The 25,954-nt window shown below is 36.2% G+C and overlaps 1 protein-coding gene across 2 annotated transcripts in view; it reads right to left on the reverse strand.

The window, feature by feature from the left end:
• Positions 1 to 2,090: 2,090 nt before the first annotated feature.
• The window catches only part of LRRIQ3 (leucine rich repeats and IQ motif containing 3), a 162,035-nt gene continuing 138,171 nt past the window's right edge, over positions 2,091 to 25,954 (reverse strand). Inside the window, exons 7-8 of one of the 2 annotated variants that reach the window (XM_025398024.1) lie at positions 20,091 to 20,333; positions 2,091 to 3,050 (exon numbers count right to left, since the gene is read on the reverse strand). In XM_025398024.1, the coding sequence (XP_025253809.1) occupies positions 2,998 to 3,050; positions 20,091 to 20,333 (296 nt within the window). In that variant the 3' untranslated portion in view covers positions 2,091 to 2,997. Of the gene's footprint in view, positions 3,051 to 19,612; positions 20,334 to 25,954 lie in introns of both variants that reach the window. The other variant, XM_025398020.1, reaches the window with a different exon arrangement.

A 25,954-nucleotide genomic window follows, 5' to 3' on the forward strand; every position in this document is an offset into this window, starting at 1 on the left:
AAGCCAGTACCAGATACGTTGGGTTTCTGTGATAGTAGCACTCTTTTTTTTGAGACAGAGTCTCACTCTGTCGCCCAGGCTGGAGTGCAATGGCGCGACCTCGGCTCACTGCAAGCTCCGCCTCCCAAGTTCATGCCATTCTCCTGCCTCAGCCTCCTGAGTAGCTGGGACTACAGGCGCCCGCCACCACGCCCAACTAATTTTTTTGTATTTTTAGTAGAAATGGTTTTTCACTGTATTAGCCAGGATGGTCTCTATCTCCTGACCTCGTGATCCGCCCGCCTCGGCCTCCCAAAGAACTGGGATTACAGGCATGAGCCACCGCACTCAGCCAATAGTAGCACTCTTATTTTGGTAACAAGTTCTCTACTGATTAAATCACTCATAGATGCTGGTCCAATGTAACTGATGTGTTGCAAAGCCCTTTAAATAACTTAATTTTCTTTTGGATGATGTAAAGCACAAAACAGGTGTTCTCTATCATATCCCAAACAGGGATTTAGGAGGCCAGCTTCTTTCTATCTAGTGGCTCAGTTGTCTTTAACATGTTTTCTAAGATGGTCAAAGTAGAGGTAAAATCATGAGGAATAGTACATGGAAGGGCTGCCCAACACTTTACCTGGATTCCATTGGTGAGAGCTCAGTTGTGCGCCTCATTTAACTGAAAAGCAGGCTAGGAAATATCGACTAGTTGTGCCCTGAAAAAAGAGAAAATGAATTTGGTGAAAAGTCAGCCATTTTCTACCCTAGAGACCTTCTGCAGATGAAATTTATAGGACATAAAATTTAATAATATGTGACATGGTAAGAGAAAGGAGTCAAAGATATCTTCTAAATTTTCAATATGGGAAGCCATGTAGACGGCTATGAATCTAAGTGTTGGGGAATATAGAAAGAGAAGCTGAATGTGGGATGGGAGGAGAACAGTAAGATAATAAAAACGAGCTCCATTTTAATGTATGACATAAAAATATTTTAGGCCTTCAAAGTAGAGACGTGTAGCATGCATTCTGAAAACATAGGCGATATATAAATCTAGAGGCATAATCTAGAGATACAGATTTTGAATTCTTCAAAACATAAACAGTAAGTGGCAGTAAATATCACAAGATTGACTAGGACAGGGCATAAATAGGAAAGAAGAGCTAAAAACAGAAACAACAAAAACAACAACAACAAAACACTATGCATAGCATACCTGCCTTAGTCAAAAGTAATAGAGAGACAGAGATGAGTAAAATATTATTTTCCTTAAAGAAGCTCACAGGTTGGTATAAAATAGTCAAGGAAATTATTGATTACTTATCGTGTGATAAAAGCTATAAAACTTTTAACGGATAAAATGAGAGCATAAAGATTACAAACATTCAACTAATGTTTGGACTGAATAAATGACTTATATCCAAACATATCACACAATCAAGCTTACTTTCTTTGATGATGCCTCTCAAAGCTCACATAAATAGGTGACAAATCCTCCTATAGCTATACAGAGAAGACTTCTGCCTCCACTACTACACACTTACCTTTATTAAATGTTTACTTTGTGTAAAGTAAATCTCCAAAATATATGTATTATTTCCAAACACAGAACAGAAAACTGGGGTAACACATTAGCTAACTTGCTGTAAACCTAGGTCATGCTTTCTACAACCCCACAGTATGTCCCTTTGTTCTTTTTGGAGAATAAATAGACATGCCAATATGACTTGCTTATTAGTTATCCTCTAATTATCAGAAATGTGAGAGCTTGTGCCATGGATTTAAAAAGACAGCTATTATTTTATAGAAAATTAGAAAACTTCTATCATCATTTGTTAGCAGCCCAGCATAGAAGCACAACTATGTAACCACTGTTGTAAAATATGTGATTTTTGGAAATTTACCATAGACATAAAATTAGGGAATTTTTAAAGCAACAGTGTTTTAAAAACTTACGTATATAACCAAGAATATTAAAGAGAAATTTTGAATAGTATTAGCTACATCGTATTTAGTGAACAATGTCATAATTATGGTGAGACACCTATCTTTCTAGATATATGAAATCACTATTGAAAATGGTTGCAAATTTTACAAAGGATTTTTAGGTCTTTTTTAACAGTTTATTTTTCAAATTTTCTACCATTGGTATGTATTAAACAGACTTATGGTTAATATATACTATTTCTGTATATTTTATGATTCAAATATATAATTATATGGGTTCTCTCTTGCTTCTCTCCTCTCTCTTTTCCCTGTCTTCATATATATACCAAACAGGGCAAAGCCATCACAAGTAAATATACAAAAATCTTACAGTCTTCAAGGAAAGTAATAAGAATGTTTAATTTACTTTTCATAGTTCATATTTTCTGAATTTTTATAACAGCATAAATTACTGACAAAATAGTGAAACGGTATTTTAAAAAAGAAATTCAGAAATTATTTTAACAAAATAAGCAGGAAATATAATTAAATATATAAAAGCTGGTAATAAAAGCAATCAACGTACACAGTGTCTTAATAAAAGTCAGCAGTTGGAGTAGAAATTACTATTCTAAGGTTTCCAGAGACACCTAAATTAGCTTATGAATCGCTGTATTTAGAGAGAATATGAAATGGAATATCAGCAATGTCATTGCAAGATTGTCTACAATAAATAAAATCAGTTTTAATTGTTCCTTGGGCATCCGATCTAAGAAATTTTTCAGAGGTGCTAAGTCAAGTTTATTTAAGTTAAATTATGACCAATAAGAGAAACATTTTAACTAATCTTTATATGTTTTAGAATATTTATAAATCCATCTTGTGATGTAGAGTATTTCTTGCTTTAGAGTATTATTTCAAATTCCTTCAACTAAAAATAATGACTATAATTTAAGATGATCACAGGCCATGATCTGGCATTGATTCATTTTATCAGTCCATTGGGAATTTTAAAGTCTAAATTTGTTTTCACAATTGCTACTTTTGTTTTAGCATCTTGAAGTCTTTCACAGGCTTTTTCAAAGGCAATCATATCCATAACAAATTTTTCTTCACAATGTCTTTTATATATTTCTTGAGACCTAAGAGGAGAAAGAAAGGTAATAGAATGAGATACTTTTAAATCCTGAAACCATGGCAATCTATTAGACTGTTAATGATGATAACTAGATGTCTTCGAAATAGGCATATACAAGGGAGAAAGAGAGAACTCCATTTATATATCTTGGTTATATCATTAAACAATATTCATATTAGTCTAGTATTTATGAGATATCTATAAGCTATAATTAAAAATTCTCACAAACTACGACTTAGCTTTCCAAAGAGGTATCTAAATCACCCTATGTCATCACTTAAAATACATCTATTTAAGCCTCACTAAACCCAAGCTACTTCTTCAACTCTGTTATATGGACGGAATGCATTCCACCAAATTCATATGTCAAAGTCCTAACTCCCAGTGTCTTTGACTGTGACTATTTGAGGATAAGGCCTTTAAGAAGTAGTTAAGGCTAAATGACATTATATGGGTAGGTCCTAATCCAATATAATTAGTGTACTTATAAGAAGAGGAAGGAACAGCAGAGATGTGAGTGTACAGAAGAAAGGCCATGGGGGACACAGGGAAAAGGTGGCCATCTACAAGTCAAGGAGAGAGGGCTCAGCAGAAACCACACCTGCTGACACTTTATTCTTGGACTTCCAGTTTCCAGAACTGGGAGAAAATAAATTTCTGTTTAAGCCACGCAACCTGTGATATTTTGTTATGGCAGTCCCAGTAGACTAATACTCTGCCAAACCTGGGAAATGTCACAGGTCTTAGGAGATTTCATTCATTCATCCTTATTTATTCAACAATTATGTATTGTGATGCATGGCACTAAACTTAGGTGCTGGAAACATAAATATAACATGATGTAATTACGTGAAGCTTATAAAAAGTTAACAGGAATAAATGCATGTAAATATATAAAAGATATATGGTTTATCATGAAAACATTACGTAACAAGTCAGAGTGAGGAAAAACTTGAGTAAAAACTTGGTAAATATAAACTAGAGAGCAAGGAGGGGAAGACAAGAAAAGTTTAGAGTTAAAATAACCTTTGAACTAAATCTTGGAAGATGTGTGTTTTCCAGTCAGAAAGTGGAAGATAATTTTGTTTAAGTGATTTTTATAGCATGAACACAGTCAAAACAAAGGTAGAGAGGGTAGCACAGCTTGGAATGCTCCAAGAACTGACATCAATCTAATTGTCTGGGTCATACAGTCTGGGAAGCAAATTTAGGCCAGATCATAAAATACTTTATTTATGTGTAGGTATACTCAGAAATCTGAACTTGAGGAGAGAAAGAGAGCATTAAGTCTAAAAAGCCTGCAGCTTATTGATAGTGTGATTTTAGATAACTCATTCATGTTCTTTCTGTCTCATTTTCTTCATTGTTAAGGAGATAATCTAACACATAGGGTTAGTAAAGGACTAAGTGACTTGATACATTAAAAATTCTTAGGTGAATGCCTAACATTAAATAATTCATTTCACTGGATGGATAATAATGGCGTTCAACAGAAAGACATGTAGGTAGAGCAACAAGATGGGAAGATTAGAGTTCTGACTGGAAATGGTTAGTGTTAAGAGTCTAGTTATTCATGTGGTGATGCCCAGTGTGTTGAATACAGAGAAGTGATAGCTTATAGTTAAGAGTACAGGTAGTAAAGCCATTCTGCTTGGCTCTGGAATGTATTGTTGGTGTGATTTTAGATAGGTTATTTAAGTTCTCTCTGTATCATTTATTTTTTTTCATCTTTATAAAGAGGACATTTCAACTCATAGGGTTTAGGAGGAAGTAAATAAACCAACAGTTTTAAAATCCTTAAAGGAGTGCCTGGCATTTAATAATCATTTTAGTAGTAGCTAAAAGTTAGCTACTAGTACTATAAGCCTAGAGATCAGGAGAGTAGTCATGTCTGGACACGTAGCAGAGTAGAAATCATGGCAAAGGGATCTTGCACATGTAATTAAGGGTACTAATTAAGTCAAGAAATGTACTAAAATAGCCCTCCTACAGATAAATTATAAGCTGTGAAGAAAATGTAAGTAAAAGAACTATTTAAAAGACTTAAAAAAGAGAAATATGAAATAATCAATTATATTATTATATCCATGTATACCAGTGTCAAACAATTGGAAAATAAAATCAAGAAAGTGATTCTACTTACATTGTGACCAGAAAAACATAAAATATTTAGACATAAATGTAATAAAAGATAGGCAAGGCCTATACCTAAAAATAATAAAATTTTGTTGAAAGAAATTTAAAAAGACCTAAATTAATGGAGAGTTATATCATCTCAAAGATTAGAAGATAATATTATTATGATGTCAATTTTTCTCAAATAGATCTATGGATTAATAAAATTACAATTAATAATGCCAAGAGCCTCTATGATAGAAATTAGAAATTAACATTTACGTTTGTTTTAAATATATATTAATTTAATTCCAATTTATTTTAAATGTGTTAAATTTAAATGTTTTGAATTTATTTAAATTTAAATTTATATGAAAATGCAAAGGTCCTAGGACAACCAATGTAATCTTGAGAAAACAGAGCAAAGTTGGAATCTCTATTTTCCATCCCGCTGAACAATTTACCCATAAATGTATTGGCTTACGACAACCACCTTATAATAGCTCATCGTTTCGTCAGGTCAGAAGTCCAGGGATATTGTGGCTAGTTGGGTTTTCTGCTTAGGTCTCACAAGGCTGAAATCAAGGTGTCAGCCAGAGCAGTGGTTCTCATTCAGGTCTTGGGGTCCTCATCCAGGATGAGTGGTTGTCAGAATTCATTTTATTATCACTCTTTCCCTGTGCTTCCCTCTATTTTTAAGTCAGCAATATCATGTAAAACCGTTCTCATACTTTGTATCTTATGTTCTGTCTTGTCTCTGTATTTGGAAGTCTCATGTGATACACTGGGCCCATCTGGATAATCCAGAATAATCTCCTTATGTTAAGGTTAATTAAGCAATATCCTTAATTACATATGTAAAGTCCCTTTACCAACACATTCTCAGGTGTGCTATCTCATCATATTCATAGTCCTGAGAACCACGCAGGGCATGATATCTATCTTCTTGGTAGCCATAATTCTGACTAGCACAGCAGACTTACATTACTTGATTTTAAAGATTGTAAGAATTATAAGAGGAGAGATTATTAACTTTTAATAGGAAAATGAAACCTAATCATGAGACAACAGAAAAGGAAACTGCGGTAAGTATAAAATATATAGAATTTTATAAATATGGATATAGGAAGTTGAATGAATTAAAGCTTGAAGTCCTAAAATTTCTTTGGGAAATAGATAAAGTATATTGTTGAGAAGGAGAGGCCATAAGTGGTGTTTGAATAGAAAGCTGTACTGTTGGTGAAGATTTTAAATGGCTCTTATAGGTAATAGGAGAAAGAGTAAGCAACTGTGGGAGCAGCTCAAGTTGGAGACCATAAAATTAATATTGGCGTAAATCTATGGGGCATTGATTTCTTCTAGACATTTATATCTGAATACAGGAAATGAAGATAGATAGTTGAACTGTTCCAAGGTAAGGGTTGTAAGGAACATTTTAGCATAATCGAAGCAATGAAATGAAATAACTTTAGAGATACTTGAGAGAATGAACAAAACAACAATTGAATTAAAGAACCCCGGAGCCTACACTAGAAATGAAAATAAAAGTGTATAAAGGAGGTTATTTGAAGGATGGGTGTCACCATATATTTGAAGGATATATGTGGTGGAAGTTAAAGAAGAAAGGAGTTGAAAAGATAAATTTTAGTTATAAATAAATATATAGGAGTTGAAGATTTAAGAAGTGGGGCAGTTCCAAGTGATAAGAGGGTCTTTATATGTGTCTATGGAAATCAGTTTATTAACGTCAGGTAGGATAAAGATTGACAGCGTCCAAAAATGCCGATATTAGGTAATTGGGAGGGTTTTCTTATGAATTTGGAAGTTAACAATGATTATGGCAGAAATTGGATGGAGAGAAAAAGCTTCATAAATCAAAAATGATGTAAAGACCACAGTAAATTATGACGGTAGTATGGGAGATCAATTGATGACCAAATAAGGACAAGTTGAAGATGATGTAATTGGATAATCACTTTATTTTCTAGCTCTTCCATGCTAAGTGATACCCTACTTCAAAATGGACACCCTGCTGTCCTGGCTTGAACAGTATCATCATTTTCTCAGAGTATAGACATGAATATCTTAGAAAATCCATGACTAGCTTTTATCTGATACATAGATTCTTCCATTTCAAAGTCTATCTTTAATTAACGCTTAAATACTCCTGTGGGTATTTTATTAACTTTCTAAATCAGAGCTTTATGGTTCCCCTTTTTTTCTTTTACTCTTTCTCATTCCACAAAGCAGGATTAGGGAGCTACATTTTCAGTAATGACTTCACTAGTTATTGAAATTTATCAGAATGCTTTTAGGTCAAGAGAATAAAGAATCATCAGCCAAAACAGTATCAGAACTGAAAAATTTCAGAAGTCTCCAGTTAGATTTCACTTTTTGATCACAGCTTCTTTCTGTATATTTATACCTAATCTTTATTTGAAAATATTTAGAGTTATACTCAAAGATGCCTGTTGGGACATACTACTCACAAACATTGCCGTATTCATATGTGCTCTACAGGTTAATGCTTTTGCAGTAGCTTAGGAGAGAAGATAATTCAGTTAACATACATTAGGATGCTTGTTTGAGTCTGTATTCTTTAAAAATTAATTATGGCCAGACATTCAATTTACTGTGAAAAAACTAAGCTGATTAAACTAGATTGATTTGCACTAGATTTGTATTTCAATACATCACACTAGCCTTCATTTCTTTTCCAAATACTTTTTTATTATACTAATAAATACTTATTTTAGTCATAAAGAAACATTTCCAAAGCACACACAGACACACACACACACACACACCACACAAAGTGTACACTAAAGAAAATGATTTTAAATTTGGAGGGGGAAATACATAATATTTTTCATACGTAATAAAGTATTACATAAAACACATCAGTAAATAGCTTAAATTGCTTATAAGTAGGAAAAGGCAAATGCTTTTTCTTATTTGAAACTCCTTTCCAGCACAGCCTTTTAAAAATGATGCTATTTAAAAATTTAAATAAAATAAGCAGTTCTGAAGATCTCTAAGTGTTTCTATACAAGCCTTAAAGACGTATATACATAATTTGGCCATTTGAAATACCACTAGGATAAAACTGTGGCTGATCAACTTCAATCTAATATCAGAAAAAAAAATGTGTGAAAAACTTTGAAAAGGTAAAATAAAATTACTAGGAGTCCTGGCTAGTACACTCTTTAGAACTATCTGTGCCTTTCAATCTCCTTGAACAATTTTACAACTCTAAGAAAAACTATGAGCAATCCAAATGATTCTTGTTTATAGAGATATAAACAACTGTGTTCAGCTAAGTTACGTTTGATTACTGCCCAGTGAATATTGACTAGTTTTGCACCTATCTGTGAATTTAGTTTAGCATTTTTGATTGCCAGTATCGATACAGACATAGGAGTAGATATAAATAAAGACATAGATATAAAATAGATACATATATAGAGAAATGCTCTTTGAATTCTTGTAACTGATTTATTCTTTAATGAGTTAAATGATATCTTCGGCATGTGCTCATTTTATATTTATAAAGGGCATGGTTTTATGTTCTTAAAAATGTTCCTTGGCAATTAATAAAATTTAAATTTACTAACTGTAGGTTAAAATATTTTGTCAACAAAGCTCCTACTTTGCCAAATTTGGTTTAAAATTTTAAAACTTTCACCATAAAACAATTTCTAATTCTTGCAATTGTTTGAGAAAACTTTGTCCAAAGTGTGTCCTAAGAATTATTTTCTGAGATAGTTCTTGAAAGGGAAGTTTTATGGTAAAATACATGTATAAAATGCAATATATCTTTCTGGTAGGAATCCTAATGGTTTTCACTGCACAACTGTCTACTAAGACTTAGAGGCTTTTTTAAATCAAGTTGATGTTTCTCAAGCAATCACACCTTCAACTATTCTTCATAAACCTTCTGCTATAGGTACAGGAATATTCACAATCTCCTTGATCTCCCCTAGCTTTACCTATTTTGAACTTTCCAACTTTGCTTATCCTCTTCTCCTTGCCTCACCTTTCTACTATAATGGTCTCCCTTCATCTCTCTGCTTTTCCAATTTGAATCAACAATTGTACTTCTCCCACTTCTATTTTTTATAACAATTGAAATGTATGCTTATGTTTGCCACTGGATGGTGAGTTCTTAGAGGATCAAGAATATCTTATTCATCTTTGTAGGGCAGGGCAAGGGATAATTTAAGTGAAGTAACACTGTGGTTTAGTTAAGCCTTCTCTTTGAAGGTTTTGATTTTGCAGTAGCAAAAAATGCTGCCCCCAAATATGGCACATTGGCACACTATGTATTTTAAGCTGAAGGAAACTGAGAAACTTGTAGAAGCAGAAAGATTGCTCTGAACTCCTGCCTCCTCTCTTTTAAACACTGTGACAAGTGCCATGCTTTAAACCAGGAAGGAAGGAATATTACACAGAAAGGCCAAGAAGAATCTAAACAAACAGGCCATGCTTGGTACACCTCATCCTCAGTTCATTACCATTAGGTCATACCCCCCTTTTTTTTTTTTTTTGTTCCAATCATACTTCTACAAAATTGTCTATTCTTCATCAAACCTAGGCATAAAAATACTTTTCCCTGGGTCTTCATTTTAGAAAGCTTCGAGGTCACATAACATTTCGATGAAATAAATTTGTTACGCCTTTTTCTTGATAATCTGTCTTTGTTATAGAAGTGTCAGCCATAAACCTATTTATGTACCTGAAATTTTAATTGTCTATTCATAGTGTTTGTGTTATTGCTGATATTATTATGTAATTCTGTTAATGTCATTGCTTTTTGCTGTATTTCCCACCTCAATTTTCAGTTTCTTGGGCCAAATGATCTTTATGTGCCTACATCACCTGTAAGATAACTCTTCAAGAGCTAGAAATGAATTACTACTTGAATTATTTGAATTGAAGGTAAGTACTACTTAGTAGAAGCACCAATGATCACAGAGGGACAGAAAAAAATGTGCAGGACAAATTTACTGCCATGAATTAAACACTTGTACTAAGAAGTTTACGTAGTCTAATGATTAGTGAAGCTACTTTCGTAACTTGGTTAATTACATTTTTACTCTACGTTTAATATTATTCTGATTATTTATCTTCATTGTAAAAGCATTTAGAAAAAATATGCATTGCTTCTTATTCTAAATGACTTACGTATTAAGCACAAATACATAAAAAACACTCTTCTCAGTGGTTGTTATATGACTTAAATGAGTTTATATACAACCATTACTAATTGGAGTTCTCACCTATTTACCTCAACAAATATGTGTTGAATAGATTTATTAACTAGGTACTATACTGAGCACTGAAATAGAAAGATGGAGCGAATAATACAAAGACTTGATTATTTTCTTGAGGGGATGGGGCCAAAATGGCTGACTAGAAGCAGCAGTGATTGGAGGCTGTCATCGAAAAGAACCATAACCGCCTGTGAATCCTGCACAGGCAACTGAGGTATGCAGGTTCTTCATCAAAACTGACTAGCGCCAGGTGAGGTGGCTCACACCTGTAATCCCAGCAATTTGGGAGGCTGAAGGGGGCGGATCACCTGAGGTCAGGAGTTTGACACCACTGGTAAACATGGTGAAACCCTGTCTCTACTAAAAATACAAAAAAGATCTGGGTGTGATGGTGGACACCTGTAATCCCACCTACTCAGGAGGCTGAGGCAGGAGAATCATTTGGGAGGCGGAGGTTGCAGTGAGCCAAGATCGTGCCGTTGCACTCCAGCTTGCACAACAAGAGTGAAACTCTGTCTCAAAAAAAAAAAAAAAAAAAAAGAACTGACTAGGCAGCTGGTGTGACCCATGGAGAGGAAGGAAGAGCAGTGTGGTGTGGTGGCCCACCTAAGAGCCACACGGGGCAGGGGAGCCCGCACGCCCCAGGTAAGGGAGGTGGTGAGTGTGCTACCCAGCCTAGTAAACTGTGCTTTTTCCATGGAACTGTTCAACCCAGGCACTGGAGGATCCCACTTGTGAACCCATGCCAATCTGCAGCAGAACCTGTGCAGATTCTCAACAGTCACTCAACTAGAATCTGCTTAAGTCTCCCATGGAAGCGGCAACCAGCACCACAGCTTCTGCTGCCTACTGTCTAAGCTGCCTGAGGTCCTTAGGGGAGAGGCACTAGCCAACACTGGGACTGATAGCTGCCTAACACATTAAGCTCCCAGGGCGGGTGTAAGGCAGCTCTATAGCTCCAGGATATGCTTTTCCCCTGATGGAGCCAGGGAGGCTGGATGGCTTGGTCCCAAGAAGTATTCCCCACAGCCCAACACACCAGCTGTGGCAGACTGCAGCCAGAATGCCTCTTCAGGCCTGACCCATCCCTTCTCACTGGGTGGGGCCTCCCTGCAGGAACTCCAACAACTCCAGTCAGGGGCTCAGGGACAGAAGTCTGATCTCCCTGGGCCCAAGCCCCTAGGGAGAGGGGTTGCCACAGTCTCTGCAGACCAGCAGACTTGGCCTTTCCTCTTGCTAGTTCTGAGGAATCCGGGTAGCCTAGACAAATGGGTTTCTCCCCAGCAAAACACATTTTTCACCAATGGATGGTCAAAGTGCTTTGTTAAACAGGTCCTGCTCCATGTGCCACCCAACTGGGTAAGACTCTCAAACAGGGATTGTCAGACACTGTATACAGGAGCATTCCCACTGACATCAGGTAGGTGCCTCTTGAGGTCAGAGATCCCAGAAGAAGCAGGCACGCATTTTTGCTGTTCTCCAACCTCCTCAAGTGACATCTCCAGGCGCAGGAGTGAACCAGATGAATAGGGCTTGAAGCGAACCTCCGGCAAACCTCAGCAGCCCTACAGAAGAGGGACCTGACCATTGAAATAAAACAATCAAACAGAAAACAACAACAGCATCAGCAAAAAAGAAGTCCCAACTAAACCCCCATCCAAGGGTCAGCAGCCTCAAACATCAAAACTAGACATACTCATGAAGATGAGAAAGAATCAGTGAAAAAATGCTGAAAACCCAAAAGGCCAGAGTTCCTCCTCTCCTGCAAATGATCACAATGCCTCTCCAGCAAGAGTGCAGAACTGGGCAGAGGATGAGATGGACAGATTGACAGAAGTAGGCTTCAGAAGGTGGGTAATAATAAACGCCACTAAGCTAAAGAAGCATGTGCTAAGGTTCTTAACAAAGAAGCTAAGAACCTTGATAAAAGGTTAGAGAAGGTAATAACTAGAATAACCAGTTTAGAGAGGAACATAAATGACCTGATGTAGCTAAAAACATAGCACGATGGACATTTGGGTTGATTCCAAGTCTTTGCTATTGTGAATAGTGCCACAATAAACATACCTGTGCATGTGTCTTTATAGCAGCATGATTTATAATCCTTTGGGTATATACCCAGTAATGGGATGGCTGGGTCATATGGTACTTCTAATTCTAGATCCTTGAGGAATCGCCATACTGTTTTCCATAATGGTTGAACTAGTTTACAATCCCACCAACAGTGTAAAAGTGTTCCTATTTCTCCACATCCTCTCCAGCACCTGTTGTTTCCTGACTTTTTAATGATTGCCATTCTAACTGGTGTGAGGTGGTATCTCATTGTACACCATGGAATACTATGCAGCCATAAAAAAGGATGAGTTTGTGTCCTTTGTAGGGACATGGATGCAGCTGGAAACCATCATTCTCAGCAAACTATCGCAAGAACAGAAAACCAAACACCGCATGTTCTCACTCATAGGTGGGAACTGAACAATGAGATCACTTGGACTCGGGAAGGGGAACATCACACACCGGGGCCTATCACGGGGAGGGGGGAGGAGGGAGGGGGAAGGGATTGCATTGGGAGTTATACCTGATGTAAATGACAAGTTGATGGGTGCTGACGAGTTGATGGGTGCAGCACACCAACATGGCACAAATATACATATGTAACAAACCTGCACGTTATGCACATGTACCCTAGAACTTAAAGTATAATAAAAAAAAAAACATAGCACGAGAACTTAGTGAAGCACACACAAGTATCAATAGGTGAATCGACTAAGTAGAACAAAGGATATCAGAGTTTGAAGACTACCTTGCTGAAATAAATCATGAAGACAAGATTAGAGAAAACAGAATGAAAAGGAATGAACAAAATCTCTGAGAAATATGGGACTAAGTAAAAACAAAAAACAAAAAGCAAAAAACAAACCTATGACTGATTGGAGTACCTGAAGGAGATGGGGAGAAGGGAACCAAGCTGGAAAACACATGTCAGGATACTATCCAGGAGAACTTCCCCTACCTAGCAAGAAAAGCCAACATTCAAATTCAGGAAATACATAGAACACCACTAAGATACTCCATGAGAAGATCAACCCCAAGACACATAATCATCAGATTCTCCAAGTTTGAAATGAAGGAAAAACTGTTATGGGCACCAAGAGAGACAGGCCAGGTCATCTACAAAGGGAAGCACATCAGACTAACAGCAGACCACTCAGCAGAAATCCTACAAGCCAGAAGAGAGTGCATGTCAATATTCATCATTCTAAAGGAAAAGAATTTTCAACCCCAGAATTTCATATTCAGCCAAACTAAGCTTCATAAGTGAAGGTAAAATAAAATCCTTTCCAGACAAGCAAATGCTGAGGGATTTCAGCACCACCAGGCCTGCCTTGCAAGAGCTCCTGAAGGAAGCACTAAATATGGAAAGGAAAAACCAGTACCAGCCACTGCAAAAACACACCAAAATATAACGACCAATGACACTGTGAAGAAACTGTACCAACTAGTGTGCAAAATAACCAGATAGCATCATGATGACAGGATCAAATTCACACATAACAATGTTAATCTCAAATGTAAATGGGCTAAATGCCCCAATTAAGAGACACAGACTGGCAAATTGGATAAAGAGTCAAGACCCATTGGTGTGTTGTATTCAGGAGACCCATCTCACGTGCAAAGACACACACAGGCTCAAAATAAAGGAATGAAGGTATATTCACCAAGCAAATAGAAAGCCAAAAAAGAAAAAAAAGAAGCAAGGGTTGCAATCCTAGTCTCTGACGAAACAGACTTTAAACCAACAAAAATCAAAAGACAAAGAAGGGCATTACATAATGGTAAAGAGATCAATGCAACAAGAAGAGCTAACTCTCCTAAATATGTATGAACCCAATAAAGGAGCACCCAGATTCATAAAGCAAGTTCTTAGAGACCTACCAAGAGACATAGTCTCCCACACAATAATAGTGGGAGACTTTAATACCCTAATGTCAATATTAGACTGATTAATGAGACTTAAAATTAACAAGGATTTGAACTTGAACACAGCTCTGGATCAAGTGGACCTAATAGACATCTACAGAACACTCTATACCAAATCAACAGAATATACATTCCTCTCAGTGCCACATTGCACTTATTCTAAAACTGACCACATAATTGGAAGTGAAACCATCCTGAGCAAACGCAAATGAACTGAAATCATAACGAACAGTCTCTCACACCACAGTGCAATCAAATCAGAGTGCGGGATTAAGAAACTCACTCAAATCCGCACAATTACATGGAAATTGAACAACATGCTCCTGAATGACTCCTGAGTAAATAATGAAATTAAAGCAGAAATGAATAAGTTATTTGAAACCAGCGAGAATAAAGAGAAAACATACCTGAATCTCTGTGACACAGTGGAAGCAGTATTAAGAGGGAAATTTATAGCACTAAATACCTACATCAGAAAGCTGGAGAAAGATCACAAAATGACACCCTAACATCAGAATTGAAAGAGCTAGAGGCCGGATGTGGTGGCTCATGCCTGTAATCCCAGCACTTTGGGAGGCCAAGGTGGGTGGATCACTTGAGGTCAGGAGTTCAAAACCAGCCGGAATTAGATGGTGAAACCTCATCTCTACTAAAAATACAAAAAATTAGCCAGGCATGGTGGTGCAAGCCTATAATCCCAGCTACTTGGGAGGCTGAGGCAGGAGAATTGCTTGAACCTGGGAGGCAGAGGTTGCAGTGAGTCAAGATCATGCCATTGCACTCCAGCCTGGGCTATGAGAGTGAAAATTCATTTCATAAAAAAGGGTGGGGGGGAGCAGAGAAGCAAGAGCAAACAAATCCAAAAGCTACTAGAAGACAAGAAATAACTCAGATCAGCACAGAACTGAAGGAGACAAAGACATGAAAAACCCTCCAAAAAATCTAGGAATCCACAAGCTGTTTTTTTGAAAAAATTAACAAAATAGATAGATCATTAGCTAGACTAATAAAGAAGAAAAGAGAGAAGAATCAAATAGACACAACAAAAAATGATAGAGGGAATATCACCACTGATCCCACAGAAATACAAACTATAATAAGAGAATACTATAAACAACTTTACAAAATAAATGAGAAAATCTAGAAGAAATGGAAAAATTCCTGGACACATATACCTCACAAGACAACCAGGAAGAAGCTGAAATCCTGAATAGACCAATAACAAGTTCTGAAATTGAGGCAGTAATTAATAGCCTACCAACCAAAAAAAAAGCACAGGACCAGACAGATTCACAACACAATTCTACCAGAGGTACAAAAAGGAGCTGGTATTATTCATTCTGAAAGTATTCCAAACAATAGAAAAAGAGGGAATCCTCCCTAACTCATTTTATGAGGCAAGCATCATCCTGATACCAAAACCTGGCAGAGATGCAACAAAAAAAAGAAAATTTCAGGCCAATATCCCTGACGAACATCAATGTGAAAATCCTCAATAAAATATTGGCAAACTGAATCCAGCAGCACATCAAAATGCTTGTCCACAATGATCAAGTTGGCTTCATCTTTGGGATGCAAGGCTGGTTCAACATATGCAAATCAATAAATGTAATCCATCACATAAACAGAACCAATGACAAAAGCCACATGATTATCCCAATAGATGCAGAGAAGGCCTTCAATAAAATTCAACATCCATTCATGTTAAAAACTCAATAAAATTAGGTATTGATGGAACATGTCTCAAAATAATAAGAGCTATTTATGACAAACCCATGACCAATATCAAACTGAATGGGCAAAAGCTGGAAGCATTCCTTTGAAAATGGACACAAGACAAGGATGCCCTCTCTCACCACTCCTATTCAACATGGTATTGGAAATTCTAGCCAGGGCAGTCAGGCAAGAGGAAGAAATAAAACGTATTCAGATAGGAAGAGAGGAAGTCAAATTGTGTCTGTTTGCAGATGACATGATTCTATCTTTAGAAAACCCAATTGTCTTAGCCCACAAACTCCTTAAGCTGATAAGCAACTTCAGCAAAGTCACAGGATACAAAATCAATGTGCAAAAGTCACAAGCACTCCTATACACCAACAACAGACAAGCAGAGAGCCAAATCATGAATGAACTCCCATTCACAATTGTTACAAAGAGAATAAAATATCTAGGAATACAGCTAACAAAGGATGTGAAGGACCTCTTCAAGGAGAACTACAAACTACTGCTCAAGGAAATAAGAGAGGACACAAACAAATGGAAAAAAATTCCATCCTCATGGATAGGAAGACTCAAGATCATGAAAATAGCCATACTGCCCAAAGTTATTTATAGATTCAATACTTTTCCATCAAACTACCATTGACATTCTTCATAGAATTAGAAAAAACTACTTTAAATTTCATATGGAACCAAAAAAGAGCCCATATAGCCAAGACAAACCTAAGCAAAAAGAACAAACCTAGAGGCACAACGCTACCTGACTTCAAACTATACTACAAGGCTACAGTAATTAAAACAGCAGGGTACTAGTAACAAAACAGATATGTAGACCAATGGAACAGAATAGAGATCTCAAAAATAACACCACACATCTACAACCATCTGATCTTCAACAAACCTGACAAAAACAAGCAATGGGGAAAGGATTCCCTATTCAATAAATAGTGCTGGGAAAACTGGCTAGCCATATGCAGAAAACTAAAACTGGACCCCTTCCTTATGTCTGATACAAAAATTAACTCAAGATGGATTAAAGACCGAAATGTAAAACTCAAAAACATAAACACCATAGAAGAAAACCTAGGCAATACCATTCAGGATATGGGCATGGGCGAAGACTTCGTAACTAAAACACCAAAAGTAATGACAACAAAAGCCAACATTGACAAATGGGATCTAATTAAGCTAAGGAGCTTCTGTACAGCAAAATAAACTATCATCAGGAAGAATAGCCAATCTAGAGAAGGGGAGAAAATTTTTGCAATCTATCCATATGACAAAGGGCTAATATCCAGAATCTACAAAGAATGTAAAAAAATTTACAAGAAAAAAAAAATCAAAAAGTGGGCAAAAGATATGAACAGACACTTCCAAAAGAACACATTTATGTGGCCAACAAACATATGAAAAAAGCTCAACAACACTGATCATTATAGAAATGCAAATCAAATCCACAATGAGATAGCATCTCACACCAGTCAGAATGGCGATTACTAAAAAAGTCAAAGAACAATAGATGCTCGTGAGGCTGTGGAGAAATAGGAATGCTTTTACACTGTTGATAGGAATGTAAATTAATTCAACCATTGTGGAAGACAGGGTGGTGATTCTTCAAGTATCTGGACCCAGAAATACCATTTAACCTAGCAATCCCATTACTAGGTATATACCCAAAGGAATAGAGATCATTCTACTATAAAAACACATGCACACGTATATTTATTGCAGCACTATTTACAATAGCAAAGCCATGGAACCAACCCAAATGGCCATCAGTGATAGACTGGATTAAGAAAATGTGGTATATATATGCCATGGAATACTATGCAGTCATAAAAAGGAATGAGATCATGTCCTTTGCAGGGACATGGATGAAGCTGGAAGTCATCAACCTCAGCAAACTAACATAGGAAAAGAAGATCAAATACTGCATGTTCTCACTCATAAGTGGGAATTGAACAACAAGAAAACATGTCCATAGGGAGGGAAATAGCACACACTGGAGCTGTTGGGGGATTGGGGGTGAGGGAGGAGAGGATATTAAGACAAATAGCTAATGCATGCAGGGATTAAAACCTAGATGACGGGTTGATAGGTGCAGCAAACCACCATGGCACACGTGTACCTATGTAACAAACTTATGCATTCTACACTTATATCCAGGAATTTAAAGTAAAATAAATAAAGAATTAAAAAAAAAAAAAAAGACTTCACAACCCAACCATGCAACCATGATAAAAGCTCTCTGGTTATAACTGGTAACATTGAGATTCCAATAAAGTATATAAAATCACCACAAAATTAAAGAGACTAATTCAGACTGGAGGAGCAGTTGATAAGACATTAAAAGTGAAAATGCCATTGAGTTAGTTGCTAAAAGATGGGTAATAAAAGGATAAATTTTACCAGTGGATGTGCAGTTCATGCATTCCATGATGAGGGCAAGTAGGTACGAAACAAGGTCACACACAGTCAAGAATCAGACACTTGTGAGGCACTTCCCTGGAGAAAAGAGTGTCTTTTTCTTCACATGTAGGCACTACCTTCTCAGCAATTAGAATACAGCAAAGCATTCTGATTTGCACAATAACACAGACGCTTTTGTTGCATAATAATATCTAGACAATGTTAACATTGTGAGCTTGTAGTGTTCTTGAGGAGTATATATTTGAGTAAAAAGGGGATAACATCAGTAAAGTCATAGGAATAAGAGAGTATAAAGTTGGACAGGGAGTAGAGAATAGTGTGTTTAGAGCAGAGTGCTGCTAGAGGGAGAAGGGAGGAAGTTATAGCAGAAAATTTAGCGTGAGATAAGTCTAGACTAGAAAGAACAGAGCACATTGTCTGAAATGCCATTTAGAGCAAATTCAGTTTTGTTCTGTGAACAACTGCAAGCTATTAATATATTTAAATAGGAAGTGATATGATCAGAACTTTATTTTAAAGACAGTTGAGGTTTGTAGGCCAGAGAAAAGACTTGGGTTGAAGAAAAGATGAAGAATAGGAATGAAGATCTCGGGTGGAAGAATAATGTGAATTCGTAGAGAGATTATGAGAGCCTAAGTTAGAATAGGAGGAGTCGTATTGAAAAAGAAGGAACCTTTTGAGAATCCTTTTAGAAGTAAAGTGAGTAGAAAAACATTAGATATTGGCAATGAAGACTGTTGCAAAAGACTGAGGTTGATAGCACTGGTCAAGAGGCTGATGACGATGCCATCTGTGATAATAAGAACAACTTGTAACTAAGAGGTAGATAGGTTTTGTTGCACAGGTGAAGAGATGGGGAAAGACAGAGTTATTTTATTGCCTTATCTTTGGTAATATATTAGTACATTATTTGTTCTTTGTTTCAGTTTTTCAAAGTAGAATGTACTATGTTATAAACAAAATACTAATTATTAGATCTTAAAATTTAGTATGCAATATTCACATGGAATTGATTTAAATGCTTCTATTACACCTAAATTGTACCTACCTAACTTTTTTCATTTCTTTAAGTAAATTCTTTCCATATTTTTCTGCTTTTAGTTTTTGTTTAACAATCAGGCTTTTGTCTTTTAGGTCAGCCTCATTCTTCTTCAGTCTGTCAATTTTAAATAGTCCTCTGGTCAAAAGAGTGCGCTCATTATTTAAATTTTGAACTAATAAACGCTCTGCAGCCTTTTGGGATTTTTCTTTTAGAAACAGAGCTCTTCTCTCTCTAGCTTTTTCAAGGTAGTTGAATCTGTTTTGCCAAACTTGTCGTAAACCGTTCTGAATTATCTCTTTATTTTCTTCAATTAGTTTTTGTGTAGCATATTTTTTCTGATTCAAATGTTCATTAACAGTTACTTTAACTCTTTCACGAGCAACTTGTGCCATGGCTATAGCTCTTACTTTTTCTTTATGGCATTCCTGCTTCTTTTGTTCTGCGTAATATTTGTCAATATCACTAAATGTTTGGAGTTTCATACCAGCTCTTTGTGTTGCAAAAAACTCTTTCATACTCCTCTCCAATCGTATGTCTTTTTTAGTGATTTGCTTTGGATGAGTAGCAAAGATTGGCTGAGGATATGCAGGAAAAAAATCTCGTTTATTCTCTTTCAATACTGCAATATCCTTCAATGAAATGGAAGTACATATGGGTTGTTTGAAAACTGATATCCTAAAACTGGTATCCAATTTTTCATCCACAATTTCATCTTTAGACTCCTGACCTACATCAAACAAAAGACAAATATTATACATTATACCAGAGCTAAGCACATTTTATTTTTTGTTCAAATATATCAATAAAGTTGATAAGAACCTGTTATTTACTTTACTAAGAGGAATTTTTCCCAAGTATGTTTTCAACTTGTGATTTAATAGTAACTTTGGAAAAGAAAATTACTATTAAAACATTTTCACATAGAAATGCACGGAATCTAATTCTTATATTTTCTGTATTATCTTCCACAATTGCTTAACTTGCACTGACTCAATAGCAGCACCTTATCACATACTTAGTACTACTTAATGACACATATTATTTTTTTCATATAGTTTGCTAAAAGAAACAAAGTTTAAGCAAAGAACAATTCATGAACGGGGTAGCACCAAGAACCAGTGAAATTTTAGAAAACTCTGCTTAATAAATGAGCAGGGAGTATTTATAGATAGAAAATGGAAGAAATATAGAAATAGCTTGATTGGTTATGGTTCAATTTTGCCTTATTTGGACATAATCATATCAATTGGTGGCCTGTGATTGGCTGAAGCTTGGCTGCTGTGATTGGCTATGACTTAAGTTATCTTTTACAAAATTATACCCCTAAGTTAGGCTTTCAATTTGTTTACATACTAAGTTAGGTTGCAATTAATTCAGTATGCAAGAAATCAAGGAACAGAGGCAGCCTTAGGCCACATTTAACAAGTTATTATTATGTCATATTTGCAAGGGGCATTGTAATCCATTTTACCTTATCTTTCTTAACTCTGGTGGAAAATAATAGCAGCCATCAATTGTTTTTCCCTTTTTTGGACAGATAAAATTACTAAAACTCTTAATTTCCTTTGTGTGACCATGGGCTAAGTCCTTTTTAATAGAGTGTGAACACAATTGCTATGTGTCATTTCTTGTCCAAGGGATTGTTTTAAGAAACAATGTGCACCTTCTTTCCACTATGTAGAGATGAGAATGAAACCCCAAAGATGGTGGAACCATAAGATAGACACCGCTTGCCTGCCTGAATCACTTGTTGAAAAAACTACTCACGGACAAGAATCATCCAAGTTTGTCACTCATGGAGCCAGAAATCAAAAGTAATTATGTTTTAGTCAATATATATTTCTGGGTATATTTGTTACTATACTCAACCTAATTAATACAATAAATTGAACCACATTGCTGTTTGCATATTTACATTTTGACAAACCTATTAATAAATTCAGAATCAGGTGACGAATACAAGTATAAAAGTTATGCTTGTTAATTTAGGAGAAAAATATGTTTCCTGATTTCTTCCACTTATTAAAATTACATTCCTGCTAATTCTAGTCTACAAGGGTTTGAGCTTCCCTAGAAAATCACCTTGTCTTTATGTGTAAAAATGTCAAATATGATGCTGGTAGTTTTATGGAAGTTAAAGGAACTATGAAGAAGGGCAGGGCTTGTGGTCTAGACAGACAGTAGAAAATAATTGAATAGGCAAGATTTTCATGAAAGGCTACAGGAGTATCAACATTGGAAAAGTAAGCAAATTCTACAGCAGAGTAGGAAATCAAGTCTAGGAAGTAGAAAAGGCAGTCCATCAGAATAAAAAGCCAAAGTGTCCAGAAATAAACACTAAATGTGTGTGTCCAAAGCAAGACATGGGGGACCCAAAGAGTCAAAAGCCAGAGTCTCTCATTAGTTGGTTGAACATTGTCCCATTAACACTTTAAAAAGTCTCCTAATTTCTTTCTCTGTTTTCAGAATCTCTGTTTCAATAAATCACTCACTGCCATAATATTTATCTTTCATAAATAGGGTTCTAACAACATTGTACCTTACACAGAACAAAGGAAGACAAAATCTTTATGGTTTTCCACCCATAGACCAAAGAATAGTTTCCACTTTTAGCCTAGGATTATATAATACCAGAAAAGAGTGACTTATTTTTTCCCAACACATGCATCATATCTTATCATCATTGAGCCGTTGTGTCTACTATTTTATGTTTTGTTCAGTATGCTGTTTTTCTTATCTATATCCGTTCATATTCTATGCATTCTTCCATGGCTTTCCACATGTCATATTTTCCTTATTGCTTAAAAAAATTGATATGTTTTAAATTATCACATATATTTTTCCTGATAGAATTACTCATACTACACTTACATTAAAGCTCTATGTAGTAGTTTTTAGCTATAGGATTGAACTTGATACAAACTTCTTAGGAGTAAGGATCTACTCCTTCGGTCTCTGGTGCCACATTCCTAGCCCCTAGCCTACTATTTTGCACAGCATGGTTTGTGAGGCAGCGTAGTTTAGATGTGTGTCTCCTCCAAATCTCATGTTAAAATGCAATCCCCAAAGTTGAATATTGGGCCTGGTGAGAGGTGTTTGGGTCATGGGGAAGATCCCTCATGAATGGCTAGGTGACCCCTCATGATAACAAGAGAGTTCCTGTTAATAGTAGTTCACATGAGAGCTAGTTGTTTAAAAAAGCTGGGCACCTCTGTCTTCATGTGATATGCCAGCTCCCACTTCACCTTCTGCCATAATATTAAGGGAAATTTACAGCACTAAATGCCCACAGGACAAAGCAAAAAGATCTAAAATTGACACCCTAATATCACAATTAAAAGAACTAGAGAAGAAAGGGCAAACAAATTCAAAAGCTAGCAGAAGACAAGAAATAACTAAGATCAGAGCAGAAGAGAAGCAGACAGAGACACAAAACTCTTCAAAAAAATCAATGAATCCAGGACCTGTTTTGTTTTTTTTTGAAAACATCAACAAAACAGATAGACCACTAGCCAGACTAATAAAGAAGAAAAAAGAGGAGAGTCAAATAGATGCAGTAAAAAATGATAAAGGGGTTATCACCACCAATTCCACAGAAATACAAACTATCATCAGAGAATACTATAAACACCTCTATGCAACTAAACTAGAAAATCTAGAAAAAATGGATAAATTTCTGGACACATACACTCTCCCAAGACTAAACCAGGAAGAATTTGAATCCCTGAATAGACCAATAACTAGTTCTGAAATTGAGGCAGTAATTAATAGCCCACCAACCAAAAAAAGTCCAAGACCAGACGGATTCACAGCCAAATTCTACCAGAGGTACAAAGAGGAGCTGGTACCATCCCTTCTGAAACTATTTCAAATAATAGAAAATAGGGAATCCTCCCTAACTCATTTTATGAGGCAAGCATCATCCTGATACCAAAACCTGGCAGAGACACAACAAAAAAAGAAAATTTTGGCCAATATCCCTGATGAACATTGATCTGAAAACCCTCAATAAAATACTGGCAAACTGAATCCAGCAGCAAATCAAAAAGCTTATCCACCACTATCAAGTTAGCTTCATCTTTGGGATTCAAGGTTGGTTCAACATATGCAAATCAATAAACATAATCTATCACATAAACAGAACCAAGGACAAAAACCACATGATTATCTCAATAGATGCAGAAAGGTCTTTGATAAAATTCAGAAGGCTTCATGCTAAAAATGCTCAATAAACTAGGCATTGATTGAACATATTTCAAAATAATAAGAGCTTTTTATGACAAACCCACAGCCAACATCATACTGAATGGGCAAAAACTGGAAGCATTGCCTTTGAAAACTGGCACAAGACAAGGTTGCCCTCTCGCACCACTCCTATTCAACATCGTATTGGAAGTTCTGGGCGGGGCAATCAGGCAAGAGAAAGAAATAAAGCATATTCAAGTAGGAAAAGAGGAAGTCAAATTATCTTTGTTTGCAGATGACACGATTGTATATTTAGAAAAACCCATCTTCTCAGCCCAAAATCTTAAACTGATAAGCAACTTCAGCAAAGTCTCAGGATACAAAATCCATGTACAAAAATCACAAGCATTCCTATACACCAGTAACAAACAAACAGCCAATTCATGAGTGAACTCCCATCCACAATCGCTACAAAGAGAATAAAAACCTAGGAATACAGCTAACAAGGGATGTGAAGGACCTCTTCAAGGAGAACTACAAGCCACTGCTCAAGGAAATAAGAGAGGACACAAACAAATGGAAAAAATTCCGTCCTCATGGACAGGAAGAATCAATATCATCAAAATAGCCATATTGCCCAAAGTAATTTATAGATTTAATGCTATCCCTATCAAGCTGCCATTGACTCTCTTTACAGAATTGGAAAAATGTACTTTAAAGTTCATATGGAACCAAAAAAGAGCTCGCATAGCCAAGACAATCCTATGCAAAAAGAACAAAACTGGAGTCATCTTGCTACCTGACTTCAAACTATATTACAAGGCTACAGAAACACAAACAGCATGGTACTGGTACCAAAACAGATATGTAGACCAATGGAACAGAACAGAGGTCTCAGAAATCACGCCACATATCTACAGCCATCTGATAAAAACAAGAAATGGGGAAGGGATTCCCTATTTAATAAATGGTTCTGGGAAAGCTGGCTAGCCATATGCTAGTTGAAACTGGATCCCTTCCTTACATTTTATACAAAAATTAACTCAAGATGGATTAAAGACTTAAATATAAGACCTAAATCCATAAAAAAAACCTAGAAGAAATCCTAGGCAATACCATTCAGGACATTGGAATGGGCAAAGGTTTCATGACTAAAACACCAAAAACAATGGCAACAAACACCAAAATAGACAAATGGGATCTGATTAAACTAAAGAGCTTCTGCACAGCAAAACAAACTATCATCAGAGCGAACAGGCAACCTACAGAATGGGAGAAAAATTTTTGCAATCTATCCATCTGTCATAGGGCTAATATCCAGAATCTACAAAGAACTTAAACAGATTTACAAGAAAAAAACAAACAACCCCAACAAAAAGTGGGCAAATGATATGAACAGACACTTCTCAAAAGAAGGCATTTATGTAGCCAACAAACATAAGAAAAAAAGCTCATCATCTCTGGTCATTATAGAAATACAAAACAAAACCACAATGAGATACCATCTCACATCAGTTAGAATGGTGATCATTAAAAAGTCAGGAAACAACAGATGCTGGAGAGGATGTGGATTAATAGGAATGCTTTTACACTGTTGGTGGAAGTGTAAATTAGTTCAACCATTGTGGAAGACAGTGTGGCGATTCCTCAAGGATATCGAACCAGAAATACCATTTGACTCAGCTATCACATTACTGGATATATGCCCAAAGGATTATAAATCATTCTACTATAAAGACACTGCACATGTATATTTACTGTGGCACTGTTCACTATAGCAAAGACTTGGAACCAACCCAAATGCCCATCACTGATAGACTGGATAAAGAAAATGGGGCACATATACACCATAGAATACTATGCAGCCATAAAAAAGGATGAGTTCATGTTCTTTGCAGGGACATGGATGACACTGGAAACCATCATTCCCAGCAAACTAACACCAAAATAGATAACCAAGCACCACACGTTCTCACTTGTAAGTGGGAGTTAAACAATGAGAACACATGGGCACCGGGAGAGGAACATCACATACTGGGACCTGTTGGGGTGTGACGGGCTAGGAGAGGGACAGCGTTAGGAGAAATACCTAATGTAGATAGATGATGGGTTGATGGGTGCAGCATACCACCATGGCACGTGCATACCTATGGAACAAACCTG

Source organism: Theropithecus gelada, chromosome 1, assembly GCF_003255815.1.
Source record: "Theropithecus gelada isolate Dixy chromosome 1, Tgel_1.0, whole genome shotgun sequence".
NCBI lineage: Eukaryota > Metazoa > Chordata > Mammalia > Primates > Cercopithecidae > Theropithecus > Theropithecus gelada.